The 23,600-nt window shown below is 40.8% G+C and overlaps 1 protein-coding gene across 4 annotated transcripts in view; it reads left to right on the forward strand.

The window, feature by feature from the left end:
- DPYD (dihydropyrimidine dehydrogenase) overlaps nt 1-23,600 on the forward strand; it is a 558,093-nt gene that overhangs the window by 314,276 nt on the left and 220,217 nt on the right. For all 4 annotated transcript variants that reach the window (XM_043553083.1, XM_037907332.2, XM_043553085.1 and 1 more), the window contains 2 exons: nt 1,791-1,975; nt 11,098-11,313. In XM_043553083.1, coding sequence (XP_043409018.1) covers nt 1,791-1,975; nt 11,098-11,313 — 401 coding nt within the window. The remainder of the gene's footprint in view (nt 1-1,790; nt 1,976-11,097; nt 11,314-23,600) is intronic.

A 23,600-nucleotide genomic window follows, 5' to 3' on the forward strand; every position in this document is an offset into this window, starting at 1 on the left:
ATTTTTTCTCCTACGGGCCAATTGGCAGAGAACCAGGGTGTTTTTCACCTTCCTTGAAGCACCTTCAAGACCTAGTGGGTTAAGAAGGAATTCACCTAGTACTTAACTGAGGTACTTGGTTGAGTTGTTAATGTTTTGCAACTTGAGGCCAGTTTCCAATGTGGTTAAAAGGATAAAATGAACGGTTCCCAGAAGTAAAATACTGGGATGGTGGTGATGGGCTTTGGGCTTATGAGAGCTTGTGGGCCAAGGTCAGGTCAGACCTTTTGGCCCTCATGGGCTGAAGTCCCCACCCCTCTGTCTCTCATGGGGGGGCGGGGGAAGGATGGTAGGACTCAGAGCAAGCTGAGTCCTGGAGAGTAGGCTGAGGAGAGTCTACCCCAAGTTATGGGTTATATGGTAAGAGCCCTGTAACCCCCACACTGGGACCAATTATATGCCTGGTATAGGAAGCTCTGGGTGATGGATGAGTAGTGCCCCTCCCCTGTGTTTAAGTTTAATAAAAGTTGCAGCCTGCCACTTAAAATCCATCCATGTGTCTGTCATCATTTCACTGCTGTGTCTGGATCAAGGGGACGTGAGTCAGAGGCTGGGAGGGCAACAACTTTGAAAACTACCAAGTGTATATGTTTGTTGTGCTGGGAAGTAGAAAGGTATTTTGGATATAATGTGGATGAGTGCATAGACAAATGAGGATGGGATGAATGGATGATGCTAGGATAAAAGAAGGTGAGAATGCCCCTTGTTCACCAATGGTGACTAGGGCAGGATTTTCAAAAGTGCAGAACATTAGCCTAACTCTGCGTCCATTGATATGAATGGTAAAACTCCCAGTGACGTCAGTGGTAGGTGAGGAAAGCCAGCACTGAGTATGCTTGTAAATCTCAATATAAAGTCTGTGCAGGATTTGTAGTTCGTGCTCAGGAAGTGATCAATAGCGTATCAGAGTCAGTTTGTTCCTTCTGGCGCAGTCGACACCACCTCTTTCTTCCCCGCATGATATTCCTGTACAGTTACCTCTTGCAAATACCTAACTTAGCAGACACATGAGAAATGCTTTCTGTTGTGACACTCGTTGCATATTCATTCCATATGCTAGACATTGGATCGGGGTGGCCAACCTGAGCCTGAGGAGCCAGAATTTACCAATGTACATTGCCAAAGAGCCACAGTAATACATCAGCAGCCGCCTATCCGCTTCCCCTCCCCCACACCTGCTCCCAGCATCTCCAACCCACCGGCAGCCTCACCGATCAGCAGTTCCCCGCACCTCCCAATCAGCTGTTTCGTGGGATGCAGGAGACTGGGGGGGGCGAGGGTATTTCAGGCTCAGGGTAGGAGGCCGGAAGAGATGGAGTGGGGGCAGGGCCTGTGGCAGAGCCGGGGTTGAGCAGTGAGCACCCCCCAGCACACTGGAAAGTTGACACCTGTAACTCCAGCCCCGGAGCCGGTGCCTATACAAGGAGCCACATATTAACTTCTGAAGAGCCACATGTGGCTCCAGAGCCACAGGTTGGCCACCCCTGCATTGGACCTTTGCGTGTGAATCGCCATAGTAAATACACTTCTTGATTAACTCTACTGGAAGTCAAAGTAGAAACACAGTGATACAGACTGTAACAATAGTTCCCATTTCTAGCATAAGTGGCCAACATTTTAAAACAATATTTTATTTCTTACTTTTATCATTGTCTATATACAGTGGATTGTAGCAACAATTGCTTAGTAATGCTGTTAAACTATCTCCAGATCATCTACTTAGTACCTTTTTATCTTTCACTTAAATACAGTAAAAGAAGCCATGAATCCTATCCAGTTTAATAGATGGGGTCTTCCTGAAGTGGATCCAGAGACCATGCAAACCAGTGAACCATGGGTTTTTGCTGGTGGTGACATTGGAGGTTTAGCTAACACTACAGTGGAATCAGTGAACGATGGAAAACAAGCTTCCTGGTATATGCATAGATACATACAGGTGGGTCTTTAAAAGTAGTTTTCCTTTCCAGCTGCAACTTAATATCTGTTTTCACACACACATTTATTGGTTTGCTTTTTTCCTGGTTATTGAAATAATTGCCATGGATTTTTAGAATTAAATATGTAGGTTTTGAGCAACGGGCATCTAGATACTCTGGAGATTCGTGCATTGCAAATCTGTTAGATCAGTGATTCTCAAACTTATTTTATTGTGCCCCCCTTCTTTGTGGCTGTAATAGTTTACACCTTCCCCTCCTGCCACACAAGTACATATACTGACAAAAAAAGAATCAACATTCAGCGCTCACTAAATATTAAAAACAGTAAAGCATTGATTCAAACAGAGCCAGTGATCCATTGTAATAAGAGCAAATGCAAAACTATGATTGTGGTTGATGCTTACAATTAAATGTGCACACCATGTCATAGCAAATGGATTAATGTACAGATGGCAACGGCTTTGTATAATTTTTTTCAAGCTTAACAGAAATCTGTCAAAATGCACAGCGCCATCTGAGGACCTGATATGTCTGGAGGAATCAGATGTACGCAGTAATTTTCCCCCCTAAAGCTTCTCATGCCTCTCTCCCTCTCTCCCCAAATGCATTGTGCGCCCCCCTGGGGGGCCCGCTTCCCAGTTTGAGAGCCTCTGGATTAGATAATTAAAACTATAGATGTATAGTAACAAAAATGGCTTTGGTACATTGAAATTAGATTTTTTTAAAAAATGTGTAAATCTTAACAATATTCTTCTCTCCAACTCAGAGTTCCACCAAGGTCTCTGGTCTGCTATGGCTTCTTCCACAATAATCAGTATATGCAGAAATATGATTTAGGTAATGTGGGGGGGGGAAGTCCATCAATATTAAAAAGAACCTCTGAACAGCACAGAAGGTATAAATTAAATATGGTCACTGTTATTACCTGGGGAAGATACTATTATTTATAGAGTGCAAGTGTACCAATGCTTGACAAAACATGTGTGCGTGCACACACACAAAAAAGGGATTGCAGTCCAGCTCTGACAAATCTGATAATGGGGCTACTGGAGCAAGGCAAATACAAAACCTAATTCATGGAGAAAACCAGTGCAAAGAAATGGGGTTTAATGGGTTTAAACCCTTGAGCAACCAGGTGACTAAGCATTTCCCCTTCGCATGCTGTAGAGATGATACAGAGTGAGAGCTGTGATCTGCTCTTCTCTCCCCCTGGTTTAATGTAAAAACAGGCATAGTGAGCAAGCTATAGTCTTAGATCAGGTGCAGAGGGACCATAGCAGACCAGAGACCTTGGCCTTTGTGTGGAAAGGCAGCCACTAAAAAAATGTTTGTAGTATGAAGAATTCTTTGGAACAAACAGAAAAGAAAATATTTTCTAAAGAAAATGGATTTGAATAACTGAGGTAGTAGCAGTGCAATTCCTTTTCCCCCCCACCCCTTATGAGACACTGTGTGCGTGCGCAGCTTCATATTGTTTCAGTCTGCTGTGGCTTCATAAAAATACTGTATGGCTCAAAACTTGTTTTCGCTATCAGTACATATATTTCTCATTTATACTGAAGCAGTGTTTGTCAGCTGTATTTTTAGACCCCGTCCAAATACTTAGTGTTAAACATTCTACACTTTGATGTGTGAGTACATTTGTTTTGGCAACTCTGTGACCCTCGTGAGGGTATCTCCTCCCCCTCTCCTTATTCCCTATCCAACTTCTCGTGAAAACATGCATCACTCAAAGCATCTCTTATAACTGCATTGCCGTCGAAGGACATTTTTTTTATTCCTCTAAAACATTCAGTATAGTGGAATATACTGAGCATTTTAAAGGGAGTTTGAAAAGTTGTGGCCTGAGAATTTAGAATTTTAAATCAAACAGACTTGATGTTAGAGTGCTTCGGTTACCCTCTGCAGGTTTTGAGGCAGCTTATTCGACCTTACAGTCTCACCAGGAAGCTAATGGGAAAGCCTTGCAGCAATCTTCACAGGAAAGTTTCCAAATGTCAAATGTCATCTTTCCAGCTGCTAGATGAATGGGTAGCCAAGAGGCATTTATTTGGATGTACGGTCCCTGTAAAATCTGGCTGCTGTGGTGGGGAAGACTATAATTTGGCAGTTACTTTACCAATATTTGCATCAGTTGCAATCTTAGTGACAGGATCAGGGACTTCATTTTTAGGGGAGTTGTGATTTAGAGCCAGATCACAATGTTCGAGCATTTATACGCCTAACACATTGCTCTGTGTGTGGGTACACATACATATATATGTAAATTGTTCCTCAGTTTTGAACTAACTGTTGAATCCTCCCCTGCTTTAGATAAAAATACCCTCATGAAATAGATTGACTTTCTCTCATCTACAGGATTGTAAAGCTGACAATTTCTTCACAGTCTTAGTGTTTGATTTAGTAAAAAGGCTCATTTTAGGTTTCAGCTGTTCCATGTACAATGTATCTATTTGTATTTATAAAAAATAATTGCCCGTTTCCCAAGCCACTGACTGTACTAGTACCACTAAAAATATAACTAGCATGCAGTCCGCGCTTGGCAGCATAAAAAGACCAATCCAAACAATTCTAGACCACAATAAAATGTGAAATTAAAAAAACCAGCATCCCAGTTAATTGCTTGTCGTTTCCTTTAAACAGCACACTCCTCACATCTCAGCCTAGTTCAGGCAAAAGGCTGAGCAAACAGATGGGCTTTACATGTGCCCTGAAGCTCAAATCATTCAAACTCTGGCATGCATTCAAGAGAAGTGTGAGTTCCAGAGTCAAGGGCTCTCCAAAGGGAATGCCTTATGTTCAAAACTAGGAATTATTTACAGAAGCATCTTGGTTGATCTCACACTTGACGTTCTCCATCAGTAACAAACCAAACATTCCTTGCTTCTCAGCATTCTTCCACCAGCTTGAAAAGCACAGGCTTGGCTGAACTCTGTATCTTTATGGTCTCTGTAAACAAGACCAGACAAAACCAACTGAGGATGGGAAGTACTTTTGTCCCTTCCTGGTCTGACTGTTCCATTAGAACTTTCATCTACATTCTAAATAGCATCAATGTAATTCAAAGTTAGAGGAAGATAAAGATTCATGTAGAAGTAGCCCCATTTACCAGGCTGCCCGCTACTCAGACTATTTCCTGAGGTCTAGATTTTGTTTGTTATGCCATGAACATGTAATGGTTTCCGTGCTTAATTTATTTAGGGCTTATCTATGCTTACAGTGCTGCAGGGGGTTAGTGAAGATGCAACCAACACAGACAGGAGAGCTGCTCCTGTCAGTATAGGTACTCCACCTCCCAAGAGGCAGTAGCTCTGTCAATGGAAGAAGCCCTCACGTCAACATAGCACTGGCTAGGAACTAGGTTGGTATGACTGCGTTGTTCAGGGAGGTGGATTTTCCACACTCCTGAGTGATGTAGTTATACCAGTTGTTCCCAAACTTGTTCCACCACTTGTGCAGGGAAAGCCCCTGGTGGGGCGGGCCAGTTTGTTTACCTGACGCGTCTGCAGGTTCGGCCGATCGCAGCTCTCAGTGGCCACAGTTCGCTGCTCCAGGCCAATGGGAGCTGCTGGAAGTGGCGGCCAGTACATCCCCCATTTTAAGGGCACTGGTATTGTTCTACTTAAAGCAGATCTCCCCCCAACTTTCCCATGCAATAAATAAATAATGTGAATTTTATATCTAGTGAGCCTGGACCGTATTTCTTTTATGAAGACTGTCCATTTCCTCAGACTTATCTTTGAAGCTGTTGGCCATGTTGGCTGCCTTCTATTCAGGCTAAATGAGGGAACAATTAAATGTCCCCCTTGTTTAATGTTAGCCGAAACATTGGAAAATGCTGCCCTAGGGACTAAATTATATGAAAACAGAAGGTAGCTGGTGAGTTATTTGATTTCAGCTGCTTGTATATGTGAGTCAGAAACAACCAGGAAGCAGGTAGAAAGAAACAGAAAGGCAAGGAGACAGCTAGAAAAGCACTGGGAGTGTGGCCCTGAGAGCGAGCATTTTCTGTGGTGCTGGCTCGAAAGAGGCTTGGACTGTGAGCGAAAAACCTCCTGTTGTTAATTCCTGCAGTGTTTAGGAAAATAAGACTTTGTACATACTTTGTAAATAAATAAGATTGCACTGAAGAAATACCTGACTCCATCATCAATTTCTTCTTCTAAACCAGGGGTTCTCAAACTGGGGGTTGGGATCCATCAGAGGGTCGCAAGGTTATTACATGGGCGGGTTGCAAGGTGTCAGCCTCCACCCTCAAACCACACTTTTCCTCCAGCATTTATAATATGTTAAATATATAAAAATGTGTTTTTAATTTATATGGGGCGAGGGGGATTTGCACTCAGAGGCTTCCTATGTGAAAGGAGTCAGCAGTACAAAAGTTTTAGAACCACTGTTCTAAAGGAAACAACCCCCAAGTCCTCAAATATTGGGTAACAAGTTGAGTCAAAAGGGGTAACAGTATGTTGTTAATTCATATTTCTGAGATATAGGACTTCTCCTATTGTGCTTCAACAAATATGTAATTTTAGAATGAATAAGTGCATATTTACAAAGCCTGTTCAAGTTCTTAAAGGATCCACAGGCAGGCGATAATACACTGCAATTCAATACAATTGTTTAATTTGAATAGTGTCTTTCATACAAAATGCTTTGGTGACTGATTGTAAATAATAGAATTGCACAGCTAAATAATAGAAAAGAGAGTGAGTACGGGCAAGGAAGAATAGACGTGTTTTTGGATGAGATTTTAAATGAGAGAATCAATGAAGTGTAAAGATGCAGGAAAATTGTTCCAGGCTGCAGAGGAGAAGGCTCTCAGTAAACCAGTTATGTTGATGAAACTTAGCATTTTTTTTAGCGCTCTGTGTGTTGAAGGCACTGTGTAGACATTGACTATATATACTAATGCCATGAAGTAGGTGGTCAAGTAGTTATCCACAGCTAGGGAAACAGACAGAGACAGGTGAAATTACTTGCTCAAGGCCACACAGCGAATCAGTGTGAAAGTTTTAATACGCAGGATCTTCCTGTCTCCTGGTCCTGTACTCTTCACTACAGAGCACACTGTCTTGTCTGCAGGAGTATCCAGATCAAAAGAAAGAAGACCAATGCATGCAAAATGTTTGTGGATTTTGGCATGCTTTTCAAAGAATCCTGGAGACACGGTAACCAGGTATCTGAATTCCCACAATTGTAGACTCAACTGGTTGACAGCAAATTAGAGAAGAATTGGCAAGCATTTTTAATCTTCTTTTTCTAAAGGTTTGCCTACAGGTTTTCTTTTACTGTGTGTGCAGTGTCAGGTCAATCTTCATTATAAAGCTTATTTTTTCCTATTAGGAACCTATATAGCATTTTAATTTGTTGACAGGTTTGCTTTGTGAGAAAATAACACATCATGATGTAGTAAATTTAATTCCTTTATGAGCATTGTGCTGAACAGAGAGGTTATGAGAAGCAAAACAAACATAAAAAAAGAGCAAAAGGAAGCGTGACAAGAGGAGGGGAAGATAAATCTGCCGGAAGCATTGCTACTGACTGTTGAACCCTCAGCCTCATCTTACAGCAGTGCATATTTTGTCATTTTGATTTACTCCCCTGGATTCCCTAATTCTTGTCGCCACCTATGCCAGTCTTTTGGGATGAAAGACCCATCTTAGACACCTCCTTGTCGGGCCAGCGATCATCAGAGGTGTGGAAATGTAGTATCAGGCTGTTGGAGATATTCAGGCTGTAAAAGTGGTTTCCAAACCACTATGACAAAACAGACAGCAGTGACCCTCATTAACAGGGAGTGGAGCACCAGGAGTAGGCAGCTTCTGGTGAAGTCAATGCATTTTTGCATCTAAGTGGAGTCTCATCTTTTTTCTCTCTCCAGGCAGTTTACCAAGGGTGTAGAGAGAGTGCAGAATCCTAATGTCAGGGGAAAAGGTCTATGGTTGGAGGTGTTTCAGTGGGTGGCTGGAAACCCTGGTGATCAACTAATTTGCAGGCCAGCATGCCCCAAAGCTTTCCTGTTCTTATATGGGCACATTCAATCTGCGTGTCCCAAATTCCTTTCATTAGAGGAGGGTTTTTTGTCTTGCACAAGCCACGTTTTATTTATACAGAAAGCACCTTTGTCGCCTTTAGCTAAGATTCATTTGAAACAAAATTCATTTCATGTGGCAGTGGAAGTAGCTTTTGAAGATTAAGTCATCCGGCCAGGAAACAGAAACAGGACGACATGGCTTAAGCAACTAATCAAATACTGAATTGTGAATAACGACTGTTTTGAGGCATACCAGGACTGAGCAGTTCTTGAGCAGTCCACAGGCAGAGCTTGAGCTGCATTCCGCGGCCGAAAGCCTTCACTGCAATTAAACAGCCCCTTAGCCTGAGCCCTGCAAGACCAAGTCAGCTGGCACAGGCCAGCCATAGGCTTCTTATTGCAGTGTGGACATCCCCAGAGCTCTGGGGAGTATAATCTCTTGAGTGCACTGAGTGGCCTGTATGGAAGGAAATAGTTCAGTAATTCCATTTTCCCCCATACTCTTGCTGTCTTTGTTATGGCTAGCAATGTAAAGGGCACTACCCAGAAAAAGATCATTACATCAGGGAAATTTGGTCCCAAATGGCTGGAATCTGACGAAATCAGCTTTTCTCAAGTGATTTCTGCCATTTTGGAGAACATCCACAGCTCCAAATTTTCTGTTGGCATAGTTCCATTAACTTCAGTTGTGTTACACCAGCCAGGAGTCTGCCCCAGGAGTCATGCCACTTCTGGATTTGGACCCTACCTGGGATGAAAATACAAAGGGTCAGGTGATTTGAATATAGCTCTTTAAATTTGGGAGGACACGAGTAGATTTTGAGGTTCTGCATCAAGACTTTCTTTAATTAAAGCCCATGAAAAATCTATAGTAGTTCTCATCCCCGCCGCAGCCCTGTAGTAACATGCATAAGTGAAAAATGGAGTAAATAAGCTCTTTAAAAACAAAACAAAGGGCAGCAACTCAAGGGTTGGAAGATTTTACAGAGTTCTTGGAGTATCAGCTCCGTCCTTACATAAGAGATTTCTTTGTGTGTTTGTGCTTCTTAAGGAGTTGAGAACCCCTCCACTTTTTTTTCCCCTTTGGCTTTACTGACTCAAGTTCAAGGTTCTTAGGTTATGTCTGCACTGCAATTAGATGCCTGCAGCTGCCCCATGCCAGCTGACTCAGGCTTTCAGGACTCAGGATAAAGGGCTGTTTAATTGCAGGGTAGACATTCAGTCTCAGGCTGCAGCCTGAGCTCTGGGACCCTCCCACCTCACAGGGTCCTAGAGCCTGGGCTACAGCCTGAGCCCAAACATCTACACGACAATTAAATAACCCCTTAGCCTCAGCATCATGAGCCCAAGTTAACTGGCATAAGCCAGTCATGGGTTTTTAATTGCAGTGTAGATATACCGTTTGTGGCACAGACCGTAATTCCATCCATCATGAACTAGATAGGATTCTGCTCAGTGTCCATCCATGCAACTCCTATAGTTGCCAGTCGTTAGGGTGTTTCTTCTCCAAAGGCTGAGCCCGCTGCCTGCTCATTATGTTTGCCATGCTTAAGAGCAAGAGAACGCACCTGTAATGATCCAGGCATTGTGAAGCAAAGCCACTGATCTGGTCAGTTCTTAAGGATTGCTGTACTGTAACAACACCTTCAAAGTGATTATGGCTAATCAAATATTTCCATTGTTTGTAAATGGACATTATTTGCTTGATAGTCAAAAGCCAGCTACGTTAGGGTTGATTGAGTCAGTTCTGGGGAATAAAATGTGCAATGAGTCCGTGTGCAAAAATGCCTTATAATTTTTTATTGACGCATGCATTCATATGTATATTTTCTCTTTTAAAAAAATCAACTGGCTGAGATATTTTTAAAACTGTTAGAAAACATAACTACAACATTTATATTGTTTGCTCTTCTTTGGTCCAGTTTCTAGCTACCAGTCCAGAATTAGGGCCTGACATCCTTACAATACTCACATCGAGTAGTACTTTATTACAGTGCTATTGTCAGTTATGGCTGATTCACATTGTTTTTTTATGGTGTGTAGGTGCCTGGATGAATATTGCCGCCAGTGATGGCAGGTTGCTTATTGATACTGCATGTGGAACACTTTCACTCTTTATGATTACTGGAGTCTTCCCTCTTTAGTGTATCTAAGCAACAGTTGTGTCGTATGATACAGTTAATCCCAATATTGAAGCACTTATTCATGTGAATAGTCCTAGTGGTTCTAAAGAGGACCTCTTTCAATGAGTATAGATTGCAGCATTGAATCCCAGGTACCCTAACCGCCCCAGAGGTTGATCGGGTGTCAACTGATGTTTGTTGTCATTTTGGAAATGGTATATTAACTCTTCTCTCCCGCAGTGTTTAAAAATATGAGAACATTAATCATTAAAATGCAAATAATGTGTAGCTGCTAGAAACGAGACTTGCACCAGTTTTTTTTTAAAAAATAGAGATCTATTTTAAAATTGATTGGAAGCAAAGATTTTACTTGTGGATTTTACATGGATTTACAAAGAAAATAAATGTAGGTGTAAGACTGAGGCCTCAATTCTGCAAAGACTTGCTCACATTTAATTCACAGACTGTGAATTGTTACACTGACTTCAGTTAAACTTTAAGGGGCATAAATCTTTGCAGCATTGTGGTCTATAGTAGAAAAATCAGTCGCTCAGTCCCATTGCTTACCTTTGGTGTTCCTCTAGTCAATACTACAATGTCTAGGCTTCACAAGGCTCAGTTAACCATGGCCTTGGAACATTAACTCAGAGTGTCTTTGATAAACTGTACGTATGCATTGTACCTGTTGTTTTAACAAAGTTATTTTATTTTAATATAATATTTATTTATTTATTTATTTCAGAGTAATACACTGAAATAATATTTCAGCATCAACACCATGTTCCCTTTTAAAATGAAGTTGTTTGATGTATGACTTTTTGCCCATGGCCAGCTAAATGTCTTCATCACTGCAAGCATAAAATATTAGAATATTTGAAGTGTATGAGTGATTTTTTCCCCTCATGCTAACAAGAAATCATATAAAATTCAGATGACAAAAATATTTGTATATTTGTTTTTACAGTCTTTATACGGTGCTGCAGTTTCTACTACTCCAGAATTACCTCTCTTCTATACTCCTGTTGATTTGGTAGACATCAGTGTAGAAGTGGCTGGACTGAAGTTTCCAAATCCCTTCGGTCTTGCCAGTGCAACTCCAACTACTAGTTCCCCAATGATTCGAAGAGCATTTGAAGCAGGATGGGGATTTGCTCTGACCAAAACATTCTCCCTCGATAAGGTAAGGAAATATTTTAAGGCATATGTAATTTCATGGTATGTTCTAGTCATGATCTAAATGTTTTGAGAATATAAATAAGTATTAGATCCAGTCAGCTAAAAAGCTTTTAGGGTTCTATTAATATTCTACATACTTTTCCAGGGCTACTATTAACTCAGTTATTTGATTCTGGCAGTACCCATCGAGTGCTACGTGCTGTAGACTCCAAACAAGGCACAGCCTCCATTCCAAAGCATTCCCAGTCTAAAAGAGACAAAATGAACAGATAGACAAAGTATAGCAGGAGAGGGTTCTGATTGCTTAATCAAGGGGGAGGTTGGTCTCCTTTTGATAAAACAATGTTTGATAACAATTTGTTTCTATTTTGCTGATAATACATATAGACTATCCCCACTTAACCCCCAGCCTTTCCATTACTAGTCAGATAGTTTCTTTTAGGAATCATAATGGAAATAGGTTTTCAGGCAGGATTTGAATTGAACAGCTCACAAAGACCTTTCCACATGTAAGAGCTATCAGGATGCAGTCAAAGAAATTATTGTGTGAGCAATGGATTTATGTATCTGTGTAGATGTTGGAATCACTAGGGGAGTTTAGGAATGGTAGTAATATAAGACAAGACAGAAAGATAGGGAAGAGCAAGGCTTTACTGAAGGCTTGGAATGCAAGGACAAGAAGCTTGAATATGAAGCAGTAGGAGAGCAGAAGCTAGTGTAAGATGAGGTCAGAGTGATGGCCAAGGAAGATGATCTTACTGGCAGTATTTTGTACATATTGGCAGTGGGTACAATGGGTGTTAGGCTAAGAGAAGGAGGAGGTTGTAGCAATCAAGATGAGAAACTGAGGGACTGAGCAAGAATTTTAACTGTAAACACTGAAAGAAAAATACAAATCTTAGAAATGTTTTGGAGGAAGAGGCAACAAGTGTTGGACATGGCTTGACTGTGTGGGGAAACGAAGAGGGAGGAGTCAAAGATGAACTCCAAGTTGCAGGTCTGAGTAGTATGGAGCATGATTGTGGTGTTGGAAAGCAACAGAGAATAGGATGGACTTGAAGAGAGCTTGGAGGAAACATAAGGAGCTCAGCTTTGGCCATGTTAAGTTTCCTGTGGCAGTGAGAAGATGTCAGTGAGGCAGCTGAGATGCAGAATTGGATGGATGGGGAATTATCAAGAGGAAAGAGGCAAATTTGTGAGGCATCTCTGTAGAGATGGTAGTTGAAGTAATATGAGTAAATGAGATCATCCAGAGAGAGTGTAAAGTGAGAAGAGAAAGGGAGTAGCAAGAGTGTCCTTACAAAATATGTGTGGCCAAAATTTGATCTCAGTCATACAACCAAGATGAAGTAACTCCACAGAAGTCATTGCTACTCTGGATTTATACCTAAATAATGGAAATCCAGAACTGGCCCATTGAGTACAACACAAGCAGAAATTTTTCTTATTGAAACATTTTAAGGGAAGAAGTTTAATTGAAGCATCCCCTGCCATCAGTATTTGCACAGAACTCCCTGTTAATTTCAGTTGAGTGTCTAAGTTGATGGCAGGATCCAGCCAAAACTGAGAATTGTTTATTAATCACATATGCCTACAGCTATGTTACGTTGCACTGTGACTATATCAGATCTCATAAGTTAAGCAGGTGTGAGCTAGGTTAGTATTTGGGTAGGCTTCTTTGGAGGAATATATGTTACAAGAAGTAGAGTTGGCCTTTCACTACGTGGCACTTTTGTCAGAGTCAGTACTGAACCAGTGACTTATCATGGGGCTCCAGTAGTCAGTGCGCTGCCAGAGGTGAGGCTTTTGCTTGATGTCTTTCAGATCAGATGTTCAGTAAAACCAAGGTTCTGAAAGTAGTCATTATTATTTTATGGTATTATTTTAATATAAGAGAAAAGGAGGTTGGGCAAAGTGCCCTTGACTCATTCAAACTTGGATTATTACAGTCTGCCTAGGTAAATTTCCCTGGGAGTCTTAGTTGGATATAGTATTATTCATTTCTGGCCCTAAACTCTGGAGTAGCATTGCTGTGTTCTATAGAAGAACTGTCATGACCCACCCAAGAGCTGGCTGACGTGATTTTTATAACATTATACTCTTGACAACGCCTCCCAGAGGTGTTGAGCCTTAATGTATATGATGTGCTTTGAGATACAGAGATGTTAGGTGCAAAAAGAAATGCAATTGTTTCTGTTTATGTAAACAACAAAATATTAATACTATTAAAATACTAAAAATATTTCAAATAGGAAGACAAGTTCAGTGAGGTGCAACAGTTCTTATTTCAACAATGAGTATTACACAGAGATTCTCAGTCTAACACTGGAACAAATAATCACAATTTAGTCTGGAATAATATAGGTCAGTATAATGTACAATTGTCTTTGATCTGTTTAGTTAGCTTCTGATTACACTGATATAAATCCTGTGCAATACTCAGAAGGGAGCTGGAAACTCTTGGCCTGTAGAACAAGGGTAAGTGGAGGTTATGTATGGGCACAGGTAAAACTGTGTGTTAGTCCTCTGCATGGAGTGGAAGACTCAGACTTCGCTTTGTGCGCCAATTTACTTACTCTTATACATGCTGCGTAATAGGGGGTTGGCTGGTGGCAGAGTGTTGGCATGTCCAAGAAGACATGGGCTTAAGCATTATCTTCAGAAAGCAAATGAAATCAGCTTTACCTGGCATTTACATACAGTGCTCTGCACCTGCCCTGTGCAGCCTCAACCCTATAATGTTCATTTTTATATACGGTAAAGGTAAATCAACTCTGGAATAAAAGACCCATGGCGTAGCCACTGCTGGCCCTGCTCAACTGACTCAGGCTTGAGGGGCTCAGGCTGCAAGGCATCGCATTTAGACATTCAGGTTTGGGCTGGAGCCCAGGCTCTGGGACCCTCCCGTCTTGCAGAGTCCCACAGCTTGGGCTCCAGCCTGAGCATGAACATTTATGCCGCAATTTTACAGCCCCACAGCTGGAGCCCATGAGCCTGAGTCAGCTGACCCAAGCTAGTCATGGGTGTTCAATTGTTTGGACACACTCTCAAGAGCCAAGCATAAAATAGCCTCTGGGGCTATGAGAGTTCTGCAGCAGCAGAAATGGTTCGCTCTTGCAAAATCTATGTACCTCTCAGTAGTGACTATATAATGCAATTCCAGCATTATGTGGCTGCCAGTGACTTCCCCTGTATCAGAGATATAGTCTGTGTGCCAGCATCTGGAAATGACAATTGTGTCTTTTGGTACTTTTAGTAAAAATGGGTGAGGTGAGGCAGATTCCCTGACCAATAGCTCGGGAAGAATATGTAAAGAAATCACAGAGCCCAACCATAGAGTTTCCCAAGTTGACAACTGTCATGGAATGCAGTCAGAGAGAAGAATAGGGTGACAGAGACAGAGATGGAAAAAGAGTACAGTTGCATCTGAAGCCTTCGCCCCAGAAGGAGGGAGAAGACAGGAGCCAAGATGAAGACTTGAAGCACTTAGAAGGCAAGGGCCTCAATTTACCTAAGCTTTACTTCCTCTGCAAGCAGCACATCAACTCACCAGCATGGGGTGCTGCTTCTTTTTTCCTTTCGGTTTGACTTTGTGCAGAAGGCCAGTGTAGACAGACACTCTAGACAGGTCGCACCAATAAATGTAGCTGTCCAAGTCTTGGGCAGCCCAGAAGAATGGGTGTAAACTTTTTTTTTTGGCCAGAATTCCATTCGAGAACACCAGGGCAGCCAGTCCTACAACCAGTGGGAGCCAGCCTAGGTTTCTGTATCCCCTCTTACCCAAGGATTTTTGGACAGCAGATCTGCAGACATGGTGCCACAGATGATGCTTCTGTTCCTCCAAACCCAGAACTGCTCTTGCCTCTCCCCTACAGTACCCCATGTGCCACAGAGAGCTGCAGCACTACTCCATGTCATGTAGCATTAGGTCGCTCCCCAAACACTGCCTCACCCCCCATGCAGCAGAGCCACCGTAGTTCCACTATGCCTAGGACCTTCTGTTTGTGGTGTGTAGGATTCAGCCCTATGTGCATCATTAGATGTTTTCTTCTGCAGTACTGCATTATAATTCTAACATACAGATGATCTAATGTAAGTCATATCTGAAATTCTCTCAGAACATTTATGTGCTTAAATACATGCTATGGTAAATATTTTAGAAGGTACATGTTATTACAGTGTAAAACAGGTGCTAATTATAAATTATTGGATTGTGATAAATAAATATATGTATATAAATGTAAAATTTGTGGATTTTAAGTTTACAAAATCAAAGTACAGTATATCTGTGGATATCTGTACTAATTAATATCAAGTAGCTCTGATCTTTTAAAGAAACAGGGATCACTAATTCTAAAGCAGATTCTCACTGGGCAAGGAAAACAGCAGAGAACAAATTATGCCCCTTTAAGCACACTCTCTTCCTTGTCCAGCTGCACCGAAAGAAGGACAGGAAACACTTGATATGGATTTAATCAGGCCGCAACTTCATTATTAGATGTCTGGGACTGCCTAGCAGATAAAAGTGTACAGTGCAGGTAAACCCTGTTTATCTTGTAATTACCCTGGGGTGGAGAGATTCCACCAGCTCCCCCTCTTTTTTCCATTCAGGTCCCTCCAGCAAATCCATTGCTGGGACCTTACCATCCACCCCCCACACTCATAGGAGGGGTAAGGTGGGCTATAAGAAATGGGGAGTTCAACTATAGGAGCCCCAAACCCCACACCATTCCGTTCCTTTAATCAGCATCTCCTTTTAAAGTCTTTTATCTGCACTGGACATCCACCGCACACTCACCAAATAAGTTGTGACATATAGCCTACCACCTTTTGTGCTCACCATAATAGGTGTTCCCTAACACCTGCTGTGGGGAAGGCAAAAAACCCCCACGCCACTGTCATAAAAATAAAGGGAAGGGTAAACCCCTTTAAAATCCCTCCTGGCCAGAGGAAAAATCCTCTCACCTGTAAAGGGTTAAGAAGCTAAAGGTAACCTCGCTGGCACCTGACCAAAATGACCAATGAGGAGACAAGATACTTTCAAAAGCTGGGAGGAGGGAGAGAAACAAAGGGTCTCTGTCTGTCTATATGCTGCTTTTGCCGGGGATAGACCAGGAATGGAGTCTTAGAACTTTTAGTAAGTAATCTAGCTAAGTATGTGTTAGATTATGATTTCTTTAAATGGCTGAGAAAAGAACTGTGCTGAATAGAATGACTATTCCTGTCTGTGTGTCTTTTTTGTAACTTAAGGTTTTGCCTAGAGGGATTCTCTATGTTTTGAATCTAATTACCCTGTAAGGTATCTACCATCCTGATTTTACAGAGGTGATTCCTTTACTTCTATTTACTTCTATTTCTATTAAAAGTCTTCTTGTAAGAAAACTGAATGCTTTTTCATTGTTCTCAGATCCAAGGGTTTGGGTCTGTGGTCACCTATGCAAATTGGTGAGGATTTTTACCAAACCTTTCCCAGGAAGTGAGGTGCAAGGGTTGGGAGGATTTTTGGGGGAAAGACGTGTCCAAACTATGTTTCCCAGTAAACCCAGTTAGAGTTTGGTGGTGGCAGTGGATATTCCAAGGGCAAAGGATAAAATTAATTTGTACCTTGGGGAAGTTTTAACCTAAGCTGGTAAAAGTAAGCTTAAGAGGTTTTCATGCAGGTCCCCACATCTGTACCCTAGAGTTCAGAGTGGGGGAGGAACCTTGACAGCCACTGAAGCCAATATGGGGGTGAGGGAAAAAATTCCTTCCCAGCCCCGCTAAAAAGGAGCATCTAGCACAATGCCCCTAGCAGGTTCAAACCAGTGGTACAAGTAAAACCCATGTCTTACCGGTACAGGGGGAGAAGGGGATGCACCAGCTAAGGGGTGCACGTGACCTCCCTACGTGACCCTCCATGTGACTCCTCAGTGCTCCCCCCCAGCCTGGGGCCCCCATGCTCTTCCAGTCCCCTCTCCACATCCCTCCCATGTTACCTGGGGAGACAGGGCTGGGGGAGGTGAGCCTGGGGGGGGGCGGGGGAGTACAGCTGCAGGAGGAGCTGCCGGCATTCTGCTCCTTTCCCTGCTGCCCCTCCCCGCGGGGAAAGGAGCAGAACCCCCAGCCCTCTCCTCCGGCCGGGCTGCTGCTGTGTGTTTCCGGCCTACTTGCACTGCTGGTTCATACCCACCAGATAATCACACCTCAAGAGGAGGGAGGGTGGGTGCTGCCTTGCCTGCTGCGTGGAAAAGGGGGTTTCCAGTGCCCAAGCCTGCACCTTTAAAGCCTTCCACCCTTACGTTCCAAGGGGGTGAGTCAGTGCTTCAAAGCTGACCAACACCACCTCTTTGCCCTCAGTTTCTGACCTTGTTCTCCCCCCACCCCCATAAAGCACTACTGTCTTCCTCAGCGGGCCTGGACAACGGCCCCCCTGCTTTCAGTGCAGGGCAGTCATTCTCCTCTCTTTCCCCCCAACTTCCTTCCCTCCGTGAGGTATTGCTGAAATACTATTTTTGTCTTATTCAGAGCTTCTGTGCTTCGAAGTTACTATGTATAAATTCGGTTGGTAAGAAATTAAAGGAAAAAGGTGGAGGGAAGAATAAGATAAAATAAAGTCCACAAAAAGAATTCAGTTACTAGTAAATCTATTTAAAATATGTTTACCTATGTTCATATACCAATCATTACTACTTTCAGAACCATTTCTGAAAAGCTACCTGCAATGGGAGAAATCTCTTAGCTTAATTAAAAAGAGTATCATCTGGTGATAATTCTTAAAATGATATATTGGAATTTGTTTGTTTTTTCTATCTGGATATTGCACCATACATAGAAATGGAATTTCTCTTAAATCAAAATCTATAATCAGAAAATTTATACAAGACTGTTCTTTAATTAATTTTTTAAATGAAAATTTGAGACATCTACTGTTCATTCTACGTTAGAGTTCATTTTTAATATATTCTATTGAAGAATTTGTATCAAAATTTGTAATCTTTTAAAACTATGGATTCAGTTGTGGTTTTCTCACTTCACTGTATAACTAAAGGAGCAAGAGAAAAAAACAGAAGTGGAATGGCAGAATGTTCACTTTGATTTTTAGATGCTTCCTTCACTTGTAAAAATTTAATTCTGATTAATCGGGGACATCTGTCTTTACTCTGTTGTGACATGCATTGATTTGTGATGCTGTTGCTTTCAATAACCTAGAAGCAGTTGCCTTTATGAGGGGTACCAGCAGAAATAAATGTGTAGACTAACTTCATTCTGAACCTCCACTATTTTTTTAATTTGTAAGCTGCAGGTTGCATTGCCAGTTTTAAAAACAGACTAATGATTAAAAGTGAATTAAATTTCAACTAAAACATTATATTGCAAGAAAGTATTTACCCCTCAATTTACATCTGTACAATACATAGTAATAAATTCTACACTATATTTTCACAAACCATATCTAAATGAAGGATGTTGTATATTGTGCATTAATTTGACACAAAAGTACTACATTTCTGCATGCTGTTATTACAACACACTGATTCATGCTTCAGCTAGTTGAGTGTGTGTACATTTGTACTCCATTTACCTCTATAATTATAGGTGGTAAAATTGTGTTGCAGTGACATATTGTTTTCCATACCATTAGTATTTCACTGAAGTGAACCTGTGTTTTATATATATATATTTGAATGATATTACAACACAATAATTTAGATTAAAGTAGTTATATATATGGTGCCAAGCCAGAAAACTATTTAAGATGTATTAAAATGCAGAACCTTGACATTTGAAATTCTGATGTTCTTAATATGACAAAGGTTATTCTGTGGAGTTTTGCTATAATATGAAATATTAATATTTCACAATACAGTTTTGATGAAGTACAATTTACCTAGCTTGCATATGATAAAGAAATTAAATGCTTACCAAGGGAGTTCAGCAAGAATTAGAGCCCTGCCTGAACATCTGCTTGAAATTTTATTATCCTGTCCTACTGACAGCATCACTCCCTCGTTGTTTTTCTAGATTGACAGCTGAATATTGCATTGATTTCTACAGCAAATATGTTTAGGTGAACTATGTTTCCTTTTTTAGGAATTTAGAACTTGCTTTTGATTTTCATCCTATAATTTTTTTATATGCTCCTGACATTTGTAGATGCCAGATTGAGGTCTAGTATGCTGTAGCGAAGATAGACCATTGACTTGCTGTGAAATGCCAGTTGATATCTCAGTAAACAGAAATATTACTATTCTTTATTGTGTGGCCTGTATGGGCTTTCTTTGGGGAGACAAATGATCAGATTGTTAATGTCAAATATAAAAAAGATGGTTTGCCTTTCTACTAAATAACACAAGAGCAACTTTTATTAACTACATTCTTGAACAAAAAAAAGCATTTTACAGGATTTCTTAGCACATGCAGCTTGCCTGTGACTTGAATTATTTATTGTTTTACAAATGCTCTACTGATTCTGAAAATATAAACTGTGAATTTGAGAAGAGTTGCAATGAGAAATATCGCATTCTATGGCTGACTGACTGATATTTAGATTTAGATGTTTAAAGTATATCAAAGATTAACAAATGAAGTAAAAATTATCCTGGGGACATAAAATAATATGCAGTTATTATTAAACAACCCACTATGTCAAAAAGAGTCTATTTAACTTGTATATTTAAATAGAGAAGTGTTACTCAGTTACAAAGAGAAGACATTCATGCTGAAAATCTGATCAAAAGGCAGGAAAAAAAGTCTTTCACATAATCTTTCAGTACCTCATTTCCCTGGTACGATCAGCTTAAGGGCCAAATTCTCTGCTGTGCCTAGCTTTAGCCCAGCCCTGGCAGAGTTTACAGTAACTTTTTAAAGTATGTTAGAGGCTGTTCTCAACTCTGACAACTTAACTGCTGCAAAGATCATAGTGCCAGCTGAGGAATTCCAGAGTGCTCTGCATTCCGACTAGTGCCACACCCTCTCCCCCCTACCCCTCTTACACCAGGGGTTGCTGGGGCATGGCATAAAGGCCAGCTAGGTCACCTCTAGACCCACTGGGATGTAAGAGGATGTAGCCTGTATCATGCATACTTTCAGCAGCACAATGGAAGTAGAGGGACCAGGGAATCTATCTGTGAATATTTAGTGTATTGGGTACTTAAGAGGGAGGGGGAACCTAAATTCATCCCTGATGTAACTCCACTGAAGTCTTCCTCCCTGAGCAGGTGTAAGTATTGATCCTACCCTTGAAGTCAGTGGAAGGGCAAAGCACAAAACCCACAGAGAGGAGCTCTGCTATTCCCACAGGAAGATGCACAACTCCATGACAACTCTGCAATGGAACACAGAGAGGGATGTGGCATGTCAGGGTTATGGTCAGTGAATCTGCACACATCATAGCTCCACAAGCCCAGATTCCTACAAGGAGTGGGATGCCAGGCTGCATAACCTGTTCGCCTTTCTCTTCTCCCCCCGCCCCCCGAACCTGAAGTAGCAGCCTAACCCTGTGTGCTGGTTACTGTAAATTGGGACTGAAGATTCAGTCCCTCAGCCCTGTGCATTTTGAGCACATTTTCCTTTTTCGCAGGTTTTGAACCAAAAAGCCCAAATGCCTGGCATGAAGATGACCTCCTCAAGGCTTCAAGCAAAACTGACTATCAGTGGCAAGCTGTGTATATTTTTAAAAGTAGTGAACATTTTCCTGGATAATTTAGTTTTGAATAATGCTTTTTAGGTTATGTATTTTCTTTCATTTAATCAGTGGTGAAGGCCAATGGGCCAAATTCAACAGAGTTTTATTCACTCACACAAAGTCTAAAACTTTGGCCCTTAAACTTCAATCTTGAAAACTTTTGGCAGCTTAGAAATCATACTACATTCTAATAGAAGAGTTCATACATTTGAATGAGACTGATTCTGCTCTCACTTACACTGGTGTAAATCAGGAGCTACTCTCGTGAAGTCCATGGAAATACATCTCTATAAAACCATTGTTATGAGAATCTAGTATTGAATGTGCTGTTAAATACGTCATCAATGCATAGGGTCCAATCCTGCCTGGTACCTATTCTAAATACCCCCAATGACTTCAGTAGGAGTTTCATGTGAGTAACAATGCTGCGATCTGTCCTACATAATATATGACTGTCTGACATGGAAAATGTTCAATAAAGATGTGATTTAATAATTCAGTGGCATTAAAAACACATGTAAATCTTTACACTTAGCTAAATCTTGGTTAAAAGTCCCAAGCGTTTCCCAGCAACTTCCTTTTTTGCAAATCATCTCAAACTAAACAAGCTGTATAGTCTTGTATTACTTTTGTATAAAATAACTGATTCTTCCTCCAATGTATGCCACATTTTTTTTCTAAAATGGTTACAGTAGGTCTGATTTACAGAAGTGCTGAGCACCCGCAGCTCCTGTTGACTTAATTTGGAGTGTTCAGTGCTTCTGAATATCAGGCCCAGTTAAGGTGACTAGATAACAAGTGGGGAAAAATAAGGACACATTTCTTTTTTTTTTTCTTTTTTTTTGGGGGGGGTGGGGTGGGAGGAGCAGCAGGTGTAGTTGCCTATATAAGACAAAGCCCCTAATATCAGGATGTCCGGTCACCCTAAGTCCAGTATCTTGAAAAACACAAATGTGTAACATACTTATATTAAATTTTGCAGATCACAGTTGATCAGCTACAGTAAATTCATATCCTCTAAGGAGACTTACAGCACTCTTGACAAAATCAAAAATAATATTCTATAATAAAGGATTTCAGTTAAAAATAGGGGCTCTACATATGTTAGAAATTGACAGGGCTCATTTCTGAAATTGACATATCTTTTTTATTTTCATTTTCTTACAAAAGTTCAGCATTTTGTTGAACTATTTTTTGTTTCTCTGTCTATATTGACATCTAGAGTTTTTCATATCACAATTCATTCAAGCTTTTGCTTTTGAAGTAACCATTCTGCCTTTTATCAGAACCCTTGAGGTCTGTAGTTTTAGCCAGGATTTATATGGCCCTTACAAGATATGGAAGTTTTCCCCAAACTTTTTTTTTAATCATTGTGTGCACCCTGCTTTTTCACCAGTTTGTTTAGGGTACTTTTTCCATCGTTTGTACACATCCACATTTTCATGTCCATATCAAGTCACCTATCCTGCAAATGCTTATGCACTTGCTTAACTTTAGACAAATGAGTAGTTCCATTGACTTAAAGTTAAGCAATTGTATAAGTGTTTACATGGCTATGGACTAACATTGTATTTTTACTTTTTATCATTTTAGCACTAAACTTAATTTAAAAATGATTTGTAATGTAAAAGTATTGGTCTCATTTTGATTGAATTATTTTTCTTTCCCTGCCATATTTTTTTCTTTACTCTCTTCTGGTCTGTTGCTTCCCTTCTCTTCTGGTCTTGCCTATTGCTTCTGTTTGTTAACAATGTTTAACCTCCTACAGCTTTACTCTCTCTGCTGACCACAGAAAAGAGGGAAAAATAATTAAGTGAGTTGTGCGACAAAGGAGATGGCCTAGATGTTGCTGTTAGCCATAGTCTCTTCTGCAAACTCTGCTACCCAAATTTTCCTTGTTTCATCCAGCCACTTTGAGACTACCATACCCATGGGCAGTCTGAGAACTTCCTTGCCCATTCCATCAGGTGTATTATGGAGAGAAAACATGTGCCCCCTAATTGAATGCACAGTACATTCCACACAATGGAGCAGATCATACCTGTTGGAATATTGTGCCAGTTTAGCTAAGGCTGTGATTTTAAACTGATTTATTCACAGTGGTTCAAAATCCTGTGTGGGTACACTGAACTCAAAGTAAACCTGGTGTATTGATTCAGTTTGCACTGGTAAATTTACAGGCATAAGCTAAACTGATGTAACTAGTTTTAAAACGATATGTGTCCACACAGTGGTTTGCAGTGATTTAACTCAATCAGTTTTCACACCGATTTTATTGAAGTCAGTGCAATTTGTGTGTGTAGACTAGGTGCTTTTCTGCAAATTTATGTCTTTCCTCTTAACTCTTGAGTAATTTCCCAAATGAATTAGGCTAAAGCAAATTAAGGCCACTTTAATTCTGAATGAGAGTGTCCATGTAGGGGTTTAATACTGTTTAACTAATTCACTTTTAATTCTGATCTTCAGCTAATTCAGATTAATTTTTCTGAATGTCCTCATGGAGACAAGCTTGCCCTGACTTCAATAAAATTGGTGTGAAAACTAATTTAGTTCAAGTCAGTTAAATCATATCAGTGTGAAAGTAGTGTAAGGCACAGGAAAATCAAGCCCTTGCTCGTCTACATTCT

The sequence above is a fragment of the Chelonia mydas genome, chromosome 8 (genome assembly GCF_015237465.2).
Source record: "Chelonia mydas isolate rCheMyd1 chromosome 8, rCheMyd1.pri.v2, whole genome shotgun sequence".
Classification (NCBI taxonomy): Eukaryota; Metazoa; Chordata; order Testudines; family Cheloniidae; genus Chelonia; species Chelonia mydas.